The 15,196-nt window shown below is 47.0% G+C and overlaps 1 protein-coding gene across 5 annotated transcripts in view; it reads left to right on the forward strand.

Annotated features, from left to right (window-relative positions):
• Positions 1-12,543, forward strand: part of LOC147121119 (creatine kinase B-type-like) — a 59,682-nt gene extending 47,139 nt beyond the window's left edge. For 3 of the 5 annotated variants that reach the window (XM_085980922.1, XM_085980933.1, XM_085980938.1), the window contains one exon: positions 12,065-12,543. In XM_085980922.1, the coding sequence (XP_085837048.1) occupies positions 12,065-12,243 (179 nt within the window). In that variant the 3' untranslated portion in view covers positions 12,244-12,543. The other 2 variants (XM_085980941.1, XM_085980925.1) reach the window with 2 other exon arrangements.
• Positions 12,544-15,196: the final 2,653 nt, after the last annotated feature.

Below are 15,196 nucleotides of genomic sequence, written 5' to 3' on the forward strand. Positions count from 1 at the left end.
CACAGGGTATACAGGCAGAGGATGAGCTTCCTCAACATGATGGAGCAACAGTGCTAAAGGAGGCTCAGGCTATCGCGCCAGGTCATCACAGACATTTGCACATTGCTCGAGCAAGACCTATCGCCCAGAGGAGCTGGCAGACATGCCTTGCCAAAGGCTGTCAAAGTCACCAGCGCCCTCAACTTCGCCTCAGGCTCCTTCCAGGAATCTGCTGCAGACTTTTGTGGCCCACACATGCATCACACAGGTTACCGATGCCCTCGTTGACAAGTCAACCAGTTATATCAACTTTGCCACTGATGAAGCCAGTGTTACTGAGTGGGCGCTCGGCTTTGCCGCTCTGGCTGGCTTCCCATGGCTGCAGGGCATCATCAACTGCACACATGTGGCCATCAGGGCACACCATCATCACCCAGGAGTCTTTGTCAACTGCAAGGGCTTCCAGTCCCTCAATGTGCAGCTCGTCTGCAACCATAGGAAGATCATCATGCATGTGTGCACAAAATTCCCTGGGAGCTGCTATGACTCTTTTGTGCTGCGCCAGTCCACCATCCCTCAGCTCTTCGCTCCTCCAAACAAACTTTCCAGCTGGCTGCTTGGAGACCAGGGCTATCCACTGAAGACGTGGCTCATGACAACCTTGAGGAGGCCAAGTACTGAGGCCATGAAGAGATATAATGAAAGCCACATTTCCACCAGATGTGACTTAGAGCAACAATAGGCTGAAAATACCCTTCAGATGCCTTGACAGATCTGGAGTAGCCCATCAGTACACATCAGTCAGGGTCTCCAGTATCGTCGTGGTCTGCTGTGCCCTGCACAAAATAGTGCAGCAGCGAGGAATAGCGCTGCATGAGGAGCAAGGCTCTGAGTGCACAACCTCTTCAGAGGAGGAGCATTAGCTGGAAGACGCGGAGGAGCAGGAGGAACCTGTGGTCCAGATCCCAAGCACCCGGGCACATTGCTGCCCAGGAGGCCAGGGATGGGCTCATCGTGGCCAGATTTACTTACCTTTATGCAGTACACCCATATGGCTGCCACATGCTGCGCCAGGTTGGCACCACCCCACACCAATACCATAAAGCATCCCTACAATGACCAAGCCATTCCTTTTACACTGACTGCCATTGCTGAAGGTAACATTATGTCTCACCATTCACTCCAACTCACTAAGCCACTTCCAAAGGTGCACACAAGTTTGTCCATGGTGAAAAGTGGTGAAAATAAAGATTTTTATCTGTGACATCACAATACCGGAAACTTTACAGAAACATTTAATAAAACACCCAAGTGGCTACCCTTGTGAATCTACTGTGTTTCATCTTTCTCTTACACGTGATTCTATGAGGTGCTACCCCTGTGGTTTCAGCAGAGGTAGAGGCAGCCTGTTCACTTCCCTGCTGTGGCTGCATAGACCCTTTTGGGTTTTGGAGCCTGTGATGGTCCCGCCAAAGTCTGCTCCTCCTGCAACTGTGCAGGGGCAGACTCGGCCATTGCAATCCAAGGAGGACCTGGGGCTCTGACTGGGGTTGGGGGGGGGGGACAATGGGGGAGTAGTGTGAGCACTTTGAGTGGAGCCCCCACTTCCATGTCCCCTCTCACCATTATCCCTCTCATGGGCCACCAGCACTTCTCTGCTAGCAAGGAGCTGGAGAGCACCTTGCTGCACAGCAGTGGGGCCATGAGGACCCATGTCTACATTGACATCCCTCCTAGAGAGGACGTTTATGAGCCTCTGTCATCTATTCTCCATAGAAACCATGTGCTCCTGTGAGTGGCGCATTAGTTGCTCCATGCAGGAGGCCATCCTTTCCATGGAAGAGCCTACAGTCACTATCACCTGCGACACGGTGGTGCTCATGTTGGAGATGGACTCCTCCATTCTCTGAACATTTGCAGACATCGCGGTCGCAAAACCTGTCAAAGCCGCCTGCACTTCCAGGATCACCCTCTTTCTGGATAGCCCCCGAGGCTCAGCGTCTGCATGCAGCTGAGCAGAGCTAGGAGCGTCCTGCGCCCTCCGACCAGGAGTCTCCACTGCTGTCCCTGTCTCTACCCTCTGCTCTTGCTCACTTGTGACTTATGAGACACCAGGTGACAACACTACTCTAGCTTGCGTGGGACCCACTGGGGTGTAAGTATCTGTGCTGGTGCTGGGTGCGCTTATGTCTGGTGGCACTGTGCCCTCAGAGGCTGGATGCTGCTCTGATGAGTCATCTTCCTCTTCCTCCTGGACAGTTCGGGGTGGGGGTGGGGGTGGTGGGCTCTTGATGGACCTGTGGGAGAGTAAACAGATGAGTTAGATATGCCATATGAAGAATGGGTACACATACTATTATGCACATGATGACCATTCACTGGCTGATGACATCAGTCCCCATATGAGTGACTGCTGTATGCCAAGTAGCTGTATGATATGTAATTCTGTCACCAGGTTGCTGAGATGTCCCCCTCTCTCCATCTCCCACCTCCAGCTGCTCAGTCACTCCTGAGACTGCCAATGCAGCCTCCTCTGCTGATGTTAGGGTGGTCAATGATGGAGAGCCACCTCCAGTTCTCTCCCTCTCTCTCTTATTGTGGGCTCTCTTTTCCTGCAAAGAGGGAAAGAGAAGGTTGAGTGAGAGTGATGGAATGAGTGTAAGGAATGGAGGGTGACTATGGTGGAGTGGGGTGGCAATGCCAAGTGGCCTCCTTGTGTGTTAGTTGGTATGATTGCATTAGGATGAGGGTGAGTGTGAGGGGTGGCTAGTGAGATGGGGATGGGATAATGTAGATAGAGAGAGAGGGATGGGTGGAGGTGCAAGTAAGTAAGCAAGTTGGTGTGAGTAAGGTGGTGCAGGAGCAGGGTAGGGAAGGCAGAGTGATGGGGATGTGATGAGAGGCACAGCAGGGTGAGGTTGAGTGTGGCAATCTCTTCGAAGATGGCTCCTGGGCTGGCAGCTCCAAACTAAGTTCCTCTCTTCAACTGTATCCGTGGTCATCCATTGCCATCCTTTGCCCTTTCTTCCCCCAATCTCCTTTCTTCCATTGCTTAAGATACCCTGGCTCTGATAGTGAAGGCATTTCAGCCCAAACTACAAGTTGAAACTACGCAGAGCCCACTGCCCATCTCCCGACCCTGTGTGTCACAGTTTTCACTGAGCTCTTTTCAACTGCTGGAACTCTGCTGAAACTTGACTTCCATCACCTGGATTCCTCTGCCAACGGGGTTACGCTGCTCAACTGACTACACAGTTTGACTCAGCTGCTCTAACTCTGCGATGTCGGTGGCGGGTCACGGCCCCCTGCTGCTGACTCCAATCCACTCTGAGAAATGACTTTCCGTTGATAGGGCTTGTTAAGCCCGCCCAGCACGTTTCACGGGCCAATAAGAGGAAGCGGGTCTGGTGACGTCATTTCATGACGCATCATCAGTCAGTTTCCTTAAAGGGACCTTGTCCAAATTTATCTTGACATTTGTGCTGTCAATGTTCTACAGCATTGAGGTGCTGCAAACACTGACAATAACTGTGCAGATGCACAGGTTCTCCCATGACTCCCTCCATATTCTTATGGAGTGTGTCACAGCACGTAGGGAGGTCCTCTTCCCTTCCCATGGGTGGAAGAGACCTCCCCAGGAGACCTAAACAGCCTGGTTGCACTTTGCACAGGAGGGCACAAGCAGGGATGTGGTCAGGAGAACCTGGGTGCAGTAGTGTAAACCTCTCAATGATCTCAGTAGATCACAAAACATTAGTACTAAACCACACTCAACCTCATCCAGCTGTGCCACTCATCACATCCCCATCACTCGGCCTTCCCTATCCTACTGCTGTACATCCTTACTCACACCAACTTACCTTGCATCTCCACCCATCCCTCTCTCTCTATCTACATTATCACATCCCCATCTCACTAGCCACCCCTCACACTCACCCTCATCCTGGTGAATACCAACTAACACACGAGGGTAGCCACTTGGGTGTTTTATACAATGTTCATGTAAAGTTTCTGTTAATATGCTGTCAAATATTGAAATCTTTAGTTTCAACACTTTGCGTTCTTGGACAGATTTGTGTGCAACTTTGGAAGTGGCTTATGAGTTGCAGTGAATGGTGAGACATAACAGTACCCCTGCAATGGTGGTGAGTGTGAAAGGAATGGCTTGGACATTGTAGGGATGCTTTACGGCATTGGTGTGGGGTGGTGCCAACCTGGCACATCATGTGGCAGCCAGGGTGTACAGCGTCAAGTGAAGTAAATCTGGCCATGGTGAGACCATCCCTGGCCTCCTGGGCAGCAGTGTGGTCGGGTGCTGATGCCATCTGTCCTGTGCAACATCAGGTGATTGCGGAGAAGGTTGGTGGTGTTGTTGTTGGTGCTGCTGGTGTGCCTGGTGCTGCTGGTGTTGGGGCTGATCGTGGTCGGATTCTGAGGACCAAGGTGAGAGAGTATAAAGGGCACTCATATTGATGTAATAGATGGCAGGCGAAGTAGAGATGACAGAAGCATTCCGTCAATGGTGAAAGAGTTCTTCCAATGAGGTGATGCTGGATGGAGAATGGAAAGTGGAAAGCCCGCAGAATCTGTGCTGGAAATGAACTGAGAAACAGCTTGTGGCTGAGGCAAGTGAAGATCTGTCAGCTGGGAGCCTTTACTGTACATTTGAAGCTGTCAACGAATCAGCTGGAGCAATGGCCACTGAACTCCCATCTCAGGTTGACAGCCGTGGTCCCTGAACAGCGTGGTTCCCATGGTCGAGCAGTTAAACAGAAAAGGTAAGGTAAAATGTATTCTTAATGATCTCTCAACAAGGCAATAATCAGTTTAATTGGGTCCCCCACTGCTGCCTGTTGGGTCTGCTCAGTGCTGACGGACCCGACATTGAGAAAGGCGCGTGGCGGCGGGTTGACAGCAGGGTCCCAACCCACTGTCAAAAAAAACACTTTCCCACCTGACCCACCACTAATCGCACCCGCTGATCCCCTGCAAAATTCCGGCCTATGTTTCTGTTTTGAACTACACTGGATTACACCACTATGCTTCTGCACTGGACTACACTTTAAGACTTACCTGCTGTGTCTCTAGCTCTGCTGCTAAAAGATTTTTTTAAAGATAAATTTTAAACTGCGTCTATGTCTCTGCAGAACTGGTTCTACTGGTTTTTCAGCTTTGTTGGCTTCTAGCTAGCAGCTGCTGTTTCACTTGCTGTCCGGTGACTCGTTCCACTGGTTTTCAGCTTTGCTGGTCGCTGGCTTGTGGTTTTACCTTTTCTCCACCACTTTGATCTACGGTGACCTCGAAAATGTGTCAATTTCAGCATCATCTTTCTGCATTGCTACCAACTCATTGCTACGGCAACAACCTCCATCCTCGAACTCTCTACCCTTCAAATAGCTTCTGGACTTCACTTGCCTGCTTTGGACAGCGGTTCGTCGATGTTCCGTACCGGCCCCATCCTGCTTATGTCGACTTTGTCCCTCCATGGGTCCTCTGACTTTGACCCTGGTCTCCCTACTATTGTCTCCAACCTATTCCCTGCTACCAGGAAATATGTATCCCATTAATTACGACATAACCAGGCCTATGTAACCTGAGCTTTTCCCTGTGTCCATTTGCGTGTGTACTTTGGTTGCCACTCCAGACCCGAGCCGTTCATTTCTTTTTCCACTTTTTCTCCCCCCTCATGTCAATCACAGATAAGGCCATCTCTGACCACTTCCTCGTATTGCTCTCCACCCACATCCCTCTTATTCCAAACCCCCCAACCCCTACTTCCTTCTGTGTCTGCCCCTGGAAAAAACTCTCTCCCAACTCTCTTACAACTGCACTTACAAAATCCGAACTGTCCAGCCTTTGGCCTTCCATTCACCATGACATTTCTTCAGCTACTGATCTGCTCAACCGTATCCTCACCATTACCTTTGATGCCCTAGTCCCTATTAAAACAATTACTCTCTCTCACCCTGACCGTGCCCCCTGGTATGGCCCTCATCTTCGCTCCCTTAAGTCCAAGGGATGCAGACTTGAACGGATGTGGCGGACAACTGGTTTAGCCATTCACCGCCAGATCTGGCTGGACCACATAAAGCATTATTGGGTCCTGCTCCCATCTGCCAAAATTGCTCACTATTCCAGAATCATTCTGGAATGCAAAGATAAACCCCGGCTTCTATTCTCCACTGCTAACCGTCTTCTTAAACCCCTCTCCCCTATCTCTTCCATCCTCACCTCTGACAACAAGTGTGGGGAGTTCATGGACTTCTTTGTCTCCAAGAATGAGACCATCCATTCAGCTGCCTCTGCTACTTTCCTTCCTTCCCCATGCCCACTGGGCCAAGCTTCCTCTAAGGTTCCTCCCTGCCCTAGCCCTGAACTCACATCTTTCTCCAGTTTCTCTCTGAGCTCCCCATGTGACCTCTCCACGCTCATCTTGTCCATGAGACCCACTTCCTGCTCCCTCGACCCTATTCCCACCAAACTGCTGACCACCCAACTTCCTTTTCTGGCTCCCATGTTAGTTGACATCGTTAACGGTTCTCTCTCCTCAAACGTGCCATCATCACCTCTCCTCAAAAAACCAACTGTTGACCCCTCCGTCCTAGCAAACTACAGCCCCATCTCCAACCTCCCTTTCCTCTCCAAAGTCCTTGACCATGTTGTCACCTCCCAAATCCGTGCCCATCTATCCCGCAACTCCATGTTTGAATCCCTCCAATCAGGTTTCCGCCCCACCACAGTACCGAAACAGTTCTCATCAAAGTCACAAATGACATCTTTTGTGACTGTGACAAAGGTAAACTTTGTGACTGTGACAAAGGTCCGTCCTCATCCTTCTTGATTTGTCTGCAGCCTTTGACACGTTGACCACTCCATCCTTCTCCAATGCCTCTCCACCGTCGTCCAGCTGGGTGGGACGGCACTCGACTGGTTCCATTTTTATCTATTTAATCGTAGCCAGAGAATCACCTGCAATGGTTTCTCTTCCCACTCCTGCATAGTTACCTCTGGTGTCCCCCAAGGATCTATCCTTGGCCCCCTCCTATTTCTCATCTACATGTTGCCCCTTGGTGAGAGCATCTGAAAACACAGCATCAATTTCCACATGTACGCTGGCGACACCCAGCTCTACCTCACCACTTCTCTCGACCCCTCCACAGTCTCCAAATTGTCAGACTGCTTGTCCGACATTCAGTTCTGGATGAGCAGAAATTTTCTCCTATTAAATATTGGGAAGACCGAAGCCATTGTTTTCGTTCCCCGCCACAAACTCCGTTCCCCAGCCACTGACTCAATCGCTCTCCCACATAAACTTGAAGTCATCAAAAACTCGGCTGCCTGTGTCCTAACTCGCACCAATTCCCGTTCGCCCATCACCCCTGTGCTCGTTGACCTACATTGGCTCCCGGTTAAGCAGCACCTCGATTTCAAAATTTTCATCCCCGTTTTCAAATCCCTCCATGGCCTCGCCCCTCCCTATCTCTGTAATCTCCTCCAGCAACCCCCCCCCCCCCCCCCCCCAAGATATCTGCGCTCCTGTAATTCTGCCCTCTTGAGCATCCCTGATTAAAGTTGCTCAACCATTGGTGGCCGTGCCTTCTGTTGCCTAGGCCCTAAGCTCTGGAATTCCCTGCCTAAACCTCTCCGCCTCGCTACCTCTCTTTCCTCCTTTAAAATGCTCCTTAAAACCTACCTCTATGATCAAGCTTTTGGTCACCTGCCCTAATTTCTCCTTGTGTGTCTCGGTGTCAAATTTTTTGTCTTATAATACTCCTGTGAAGCGCCTTGTAACGTTTTACTACATTAAAGGTGCTATATAAATACTTGTTGTTATTGTTATTGGCTTTGCACTCACCTTTCCTGATCTAATGAGATCATTGAAATGTTTGTGGCACTGCACCCAGGTCCTCCTGACCACATCCCTGCTGTTGACCTCCTCTGCTATTTGGAGCCAGGCTCGTTTTGTCACCTGGGGAGATCTCTTCCGCCCATTAGAAGGGAAGAGGACCTCCCTGCCTGCTCTCACTCTCTCCACAAGCATATGGAGGGAGTCATCGGAGAACCTGGGTGCAGCCCTGTCTCAGTGCAGTCATGTTTGGCACTCTTTGTAGCAGTCCAATTGTGCAGTGTGCTGCCTGCACACTCCTAGATGAACCTTCAAATGCAATGTGGCCATGGCTCCTTTAAATAGCCTGGCTGAAAACGTATCATCGATGATGTCATCAGACCCTCACCATTTAATAGGGCCGGGTGACACCCAGGGTAGCCTTAATAGGCCCCATTAACAGAAAGTCGATCGCAGGAGTGGCATGGTATGAAGAACGGGGTCGCGACCCGCCATAGCGACCGCCCGCACCCGACCCGCCCAGGTACAGAAAACTCCAGCCATTGTTTTCGGCTTCCACCAAAAAACCTGGTCACCGATTCTATTCCCCTCCCTGGTTGTTCCATTTTTGGATGAGCAGAAATTTCCTCCAATTAAATATTGGGAAGTCCAAAGCCCCCACCACAAATTCTGTTCCCCTCCCCCTCCCTGGTCACTTTATGAGGCTGAATCAGACTTCAGCATTCTATTTGACCCTGAGCTGAGCTTCTGACCCCATATCCTCTCCATCACCAAGACCGCCTACTTCCACCTCCGTAATGTCACTCATCTCTGCCCCCGCATCAACCCATCTGCGGCTGAAACCCTTATCCATGCTTTTGTTACCTCCAGATTTGACTATGCTAATGCTCTCTTGGCCAGCCTCACATCATCTCCCCTCCATAAACTTAAACTCATCTAAAACTCTGTTGTTCATATCCTAACTTGCACCAAGTCCCATTCACCCATCACCCCTTTGCTCGTTGACCTATATTGGCTCTCGGTTTGGCAACGCCTGGCACGGGCTGTGCTTTCAGCTGTCTAGGCCCTCCTTAAACCTCTCCGTCTCTCCTCCTTTAAAACGCTCCTTAAAACGTACCTTTGACCAAGCTTTTGGTCAGCTGTCTATCTCCTTATGTGGCTTGATGTCAAATTTTGTCTGATAATACTTCTGTGAAGCCCCTTGAGACTTTTTACTATGTTAAAGGTGTTACATAAAGGCAAGTTGTTGTTGTTCGCAACCTTAGCATCCTATTCGACCTAAATTATTCCGACCCCATAATCCTCTCCATCACAAAAAACGCCTAATTCCACCTCGAGAACATCTCCCACCTCAGTCCATCTGCTGTTGATACTCTCATCTATGCCATTGTCACCTCCAGACTCGACTGTTTCTATGATCTCCTGGCCAGTATCACCCTCCATAAACTTCACTTCAACCAATCCATATCCTAACCTGCACCATCTTCTGCTCACCCATCACCCAGTGCTCATAAATTACATTATTCCTGTTCCCTATATACCTCCAAGTTAAAATTCTCATGCTCGTGTTCAAATCGTTTCATGGCCTCGGCACTTCCTATCTCTGTAACTTCTTCCAGCCCACAACCCTCCAGAAACTCTGCGTTCCTTCAACTCTGTCCTCTTACATACCCATTTCCCTCACCGCACCATTGGCGGCTGTGCCTTCAACCATCTACGCCCTAAGCTCTGAAATTCCCTCACTAAACCATCCCGCCTTTCTCTCCTTTAAACCTAACTCTTTAACCAAGCTTTTAGTCACCCATCCTAGTATCTCATTCTTTGGCTCAATTTCTTTATAAAGAAATTCAGACTTTTGAGGCACCTCTTCTGTCTATGCGGGGTTGCATCGGTGGCTCTCTTCAGCCAGCCCGTCCGCCTTGTGACCACCCTGTGGTCCAGTCTGCTGATATTTATCAGGTCTCCACATATGCATGACCTTGATGTTCACCGAATGCCAATCCCGCAGTGGGCCATTCCAACTGGCATTATTAAAATGCTAAACTTATTTTCCAGATGCTGACCCTTCATGCTCTGGCTCCACTCCCAGCACAGACAGGCTGCTCGGAATTCTCCCACTCCATTTCCAGCTCAGATGCCCACCTTGCATTCTGCTGTTATGCTCTTGGCTTAGACATCGACTCCAAGTCTTCTAGTTCTGCTCCCCACCCAAGTCCTTTGGCTCTAATCCTGGGCAGCAACTGTGAGCAATACAAAATATTTTTAAAGTTTTGAAATCAATTACATTACACACTCCAGAGATGTTAGCCTACACGAAATAAACTAAATGACATTTTTAATTTTGTTTCTTTTGCAGGCTTTTCATATTTCATTACTTTTTATTTTGCAACAGCGCATTTTTAGGTGTGCTAAATTCCTGGAAATACTAACTCAAAAAACTGCTGTAGTGACACTATACTAGACATCATGGCAAATGGGGCATAGAGTTATGCAGCACAGAAAGAGGCCCTTCGGCCCATCGTGTCCACACCAGCCATCAAGCCCTGTCTATTCTAATCCCATTTTCCAGCACTTGGTCCGCAGCCTTGTATGCTGTGGCGTTTCAAGTGCTCATCTAAATGCTTCTTGAATGTTGTGAGGGTTCCTGCCTCTACCACCCTTTCAGGCAGTGAGTTCCAGATTCCAACCACCCTCTGTGAAAAAGTTTTTCCTCAAATCCCCTCTAAACCTCCTGCCCCTTACCTTGAAACTATGCCCCCTGGTTATTGACCCCTCTACTAAGAGGAAAAGTTCCTATCTACCCTATCTATGCCTCATAATTTTGTACACCTCAATCAGGTCCCCCCTCAGCCTTCTCTGCTCTAAGGAAAACAACCCCAGCCTGTCCAGTCTCTCTTCATAGCTGAAGCGCTCCAGCCCAGGTAACATCCTGGTGAATCTCCTCTGCACCCTCTCCAATGCAATCACATCCCTCCTCTAGTGTGGCGACCAGAACTGCACACAGTATTCCAGCTGTGGCCTAACTAGCATTTTGTACAGCTCCATCATAATCTCCCTGCTCTTATATTCTATGCCTCGGCTAATGAAGGCAAGTATCCCATATGCCTTTTTAACCACCTTATCTACCTGTCCTGCTGCCTTCAGGGATCTATGTACATGCACACCAAGGCCCCTCTGATCCTGTCCTTCCTAGGGTCCTACCATTCATTGTGTATTCCCCTTCCTTGTTAGTCCTTCCAAAATGCATCACCTCACACTTTTCAGGGTTAAATTTCATTTGCCACTGTTCTGTGTGGCAGCAAATGCTGTATGTTTGTATTTTTTCTAATAGAAGCAAATATTTTGTGGTCTTTTCTATTTACTAATCTTGTTAATTGTCTTTCAACACACCTGATCAGATGATAATGGGGTCATAATTTGCTGTAGGAAGGCAACAAACGTTTGATCACGATGATAGTTTATGGCACAAGTTGCTGAAAGTGCGAGCTGATAACGGCGCAGCGAGGAAACCAGGCATCTGGGACCTGAGTAAACAGGGCAACTGTGCATCTCCTTAACCAGATTGAAGGTTGTGAAATTAACAGCACAAGGATTGAGAAGGAAATGTAAATGAGAATGGGTGAATTCATTGTCAAATTAGGTACAGAAAGAGAAATGAGGGAAAGAAATATTAAGAGTGAGAAAAAAAAACAAGAAAAATGTAAGAAACATCTTAAGTTTAAAATTTGACATTTTAAAATCTCCAACAATTAAAAGCTGAATGAGACACCAAACTTGTAAGAGTTAATTTTCAGTGCCAGAGAGGTTGACTAGCAATAATTCACACTTTATCATGTTGTTAAACATGTACTTAGACTGAAATGGACAAGACTTAATTTTGTGGCGAGTAGTTGATATCTACCACGCAAATACAGCAAACTTCACAGCATTCAGTGCATTTCACTGGTGAGGCAGACAGCGAGATGCCGTTTTCACGAAGCTAACGATTCATCTTGGACAGCAACTTTTGGACTTCCACATTTAACTGCACATCTGCCCCTTACCTGAAGCGTCATTAGTCTCACCTTTATTTTGACAGCAAATTATGGCCCAATGTCTCTATAATTCTTGCTTGTGTAAAATGTTCAATGAATCCATTTTGACTTACTGTTCACTATTATAGATTCTCTTCTGTTGTAATCAGTGAAACCACAGGTACATTTATTAATTTAACTGAGGTACTCCTCCCTTATCCTCAAGGTGGTGCCTGTGCTTCTGTTGAAAGTGACGTCTGGGATATTTCCAACGCAGATAGAATTGGTTTCTCAGAAGTTCAACTGTTGCAGCTGGTAGTTGATGGCATTAAACTGCTGATCAACATGGATAAATATATTGAACAAGGAAGACCTATTGATGATCTTATTCCTACTCAGAAGTAGATGGATATACATGAATAATTCTGTTTACAGCATATATAATACAGCAAATAAGTTACAGTAATGAGATGGAAACTATATTTTACTCACAAAGGAAGGATTCCTACAAGTATTTTGAGAATGTGTATCAAAAACAAATGTTTTGTATTAGGCCCGGTTTTTAAAAAATCACCCACGATTTACAAAGCTATACATTGGGATTTGCCTGTGATCTGTGAGTCAAAGAAACAAAAACAGAATAAAAATAATCTGTTGAGATGAAGTAACTTATGCCTTTGGAATAAAACAATTTACAAACGAGAACATGGTGTTACACACTGATGATTGTACATTTTTACACTTTTGAATTTAATTTTCCATACTAGGATCAGCATCCAGAACTAAGAACGTTGAATCTTACACCACTTCATACAAATTGCAGCGAGCTGGAGGCAGGCAAAAATGGATACATGTTAACAAGGTTAGGTTTTGGGAGCCCCAAAATCTCCATAAAACAATAAACATCTGCTCTCCAGTAGGATTTCTTTCACTAATTTCCTCCATTTCTGAAAGAAATGCCTCCTTGCTGAGGCAGTATTCCATGGGTGTTGAGTGCTCCATAGAACCTCACCTAAGTGACCATTATTCATGTGTGTCCTTTGACAATTAAATCTAGCTGGCTATTGCGCAGCAGGAGGGGGGCTGATCCCGTCTTCACCTAACGTCCACATCGGCAATTCCAGCAGCAGTTACTGCATAGTTACCCAGAGCAGAAACCCTGACCTGTTTTCCTTAGCCCAGACGTGTTGAGGCCATTTGTTGCACCCATAACACTGCCTTGGCACATGAAGGCAGAACTGGCTAAAGTGGACTGGAAAAATAAATTAACAGGTAAGACAGTTGAAATGCAGTGGCGGACATTTAAGGAGATATTTCATAACTCTCAACAAAAATATATTCCAGTGAGAAAGAAAGATTTTAAGAGAAGGGAGCACTATCCGTGGCTAACTAAGGAAGTAAAGGATGGTATCAAATTGAAAACGAAGGTATACAATGTTGCCAAGATTGGTGGGAGACCAGAGGATTGGGAAATTTTTAAAAAACCAGCAAAGGATGTCTAAAAAAAAGAGATGAATTGAGAGTAAACTGGCAAGAAATATTAAAACAGAAAGTAAGAGCTTCTACAGGTATATAAAAAGGAAGAGAGTAGCTAAAGTAAATGTTGGTCCCTTAGAGGATGAGAATGGGGAATTAATAATGGGGAACGGGGAAATATTTTGTGTATGTCTTTACGGTAGAAGACACTAACAACATCCCAATAATGGATAATCAATGGGCCACAAGGAGGGGGGAACTAAAGAGAATCACTATCACTGAAGAAATAGTACTTGGTAAAATAATGGGACTAAAAGATGGCAAGTCCCCTGGACCAGATGGCCTGCATCCCAGGGTCTTAAAAGAAGTGGCTGCAGGGATAGTGGATGCATTGGTTGCAATATACCAAAATTCCATGGACTCTGGAGAGGTCCGAGCGAATTGGAAAACCACAAATGTAACACCCCTATTTAAGAAAGGAGGGAGACAGAAAACAGGAAACTATAGACCAGTTAGCCTAACATCTGTCGTTGGAAACATGTTGGAGTCCTTCATTAAGGAAGCAGTAGCAGGGCATTTAGAAAATCATAATGCAGTCAGGCAGAGTCAGCATGGTTTTATGAAAGGGAAATCATGTTTAACAAATTTGTTTGAGTTTGAGGAGGTAATGAGCAGGGTGGACAAAGGTGAACCAGTGGATGTGGTGTATTTGGATTTCCAGAAGGCATTCGATAAGGTGCCACATAAAAGGTTACTGCATAAGATAAGAGCTCACGGAATTGGGGGAAATATATTAGCATGGATAGAGAATTGGCTAACTAACAAAGCAGAGAGTCGGGATAAATGGGTAATTTTCCGGTTGGCAAACGGTAACTAGTGGGGTGCCACAGGGATCAGTGCTGGGGCCTCAACTATTTACAATCTACATTAATGACTTGGATGAAGGGAGAGTGTAATGTAGCCAAGTTTGCAGATGATACAAAGATGGGTGGGAAAGCAAGTCGTGTCGAGGACTCAAAGAATCTGCAAAGGGATATAGACAGGCTAAGTGAGTGGGCAAACATTTGGCAGATGGAATATAATGTGGGAAAGTGTGAGGTTATACACTTTGGCAGGAAAAATAAAAAAGCAAATTATTATTTAAATGGAGATTCCAAAATGCTACAGCTCAGAGGGACCGGGGGGTCCTTGTGCATGAAACACAAAAAGTTAGCATGCAGGTATAGCAAGTAATCAAAAAGGCAAATGGAATGTTGGCCTTTATTTCAAAAGGGGTTGGAGTATAAAAGCAGGGAAGTCCTGTTACAACTGTACAGGGTATTGGTGAGACTACACCTTGAGTACTGCGTACAGTTTTGGTCTCCTTATTTCAGGAAGGATATACTTGCATTGGAGGCAGTTCAGAGACGATTCACTAAGTTAATTCCACAGGTGAGGGGGTTGCCTTATGAGGAAAGGTTGAGCAGGCTGGGCCTATACACATTGGAATTTAGAAGAATGAGAGGTGATCTTACTGAAACATATAAGATACTGAGGGGGCTCAACAAGGTAGATGCAGAGAGGATGTTTCCCCTCGTGGGGAAATCTAGAACGTGGGGGCAGTTTTAGAATAAAGGGTCGCCCTTTTAGAACTGAGATGAGGAGGAATTTCTTTTCTCAGAGGGTCGTAAATCTGTGGAATTCTCTGCCCCAGAGAGCTGTGGAGGCTGGGTCATTAAATACATTTAAGGTGCAGATAGACACATTTTTGCAATATAAGGGAGTGAAGGGTTATGGGGAGCGGGTAGGGAAGTGGCTTTGAGCCCAAGATCAGCCATGATCTTATTGAATGGCAGAGCAGGCTCGAGGGGCCGAGGGGCCAAGTGGCCTATTCCTGCTCCTA

The sequence above is a fragment of the Somniosus microcephalus genome, chromosome 3 (assembly GCF_052327205.1).
Source record: "Somniosus microcephalus isolate GS21.2 chromosome 3, FLI_Smic_1.0, whole genome shotgun sequence".
NCBI classification, from domain to species: domain Eukaryota; kingdom Metazoa; phylum Chordata; class Chondrichthyes; order Squaliformes; family Somniosidae; genus Somniosus; species Somniosus microcephalus.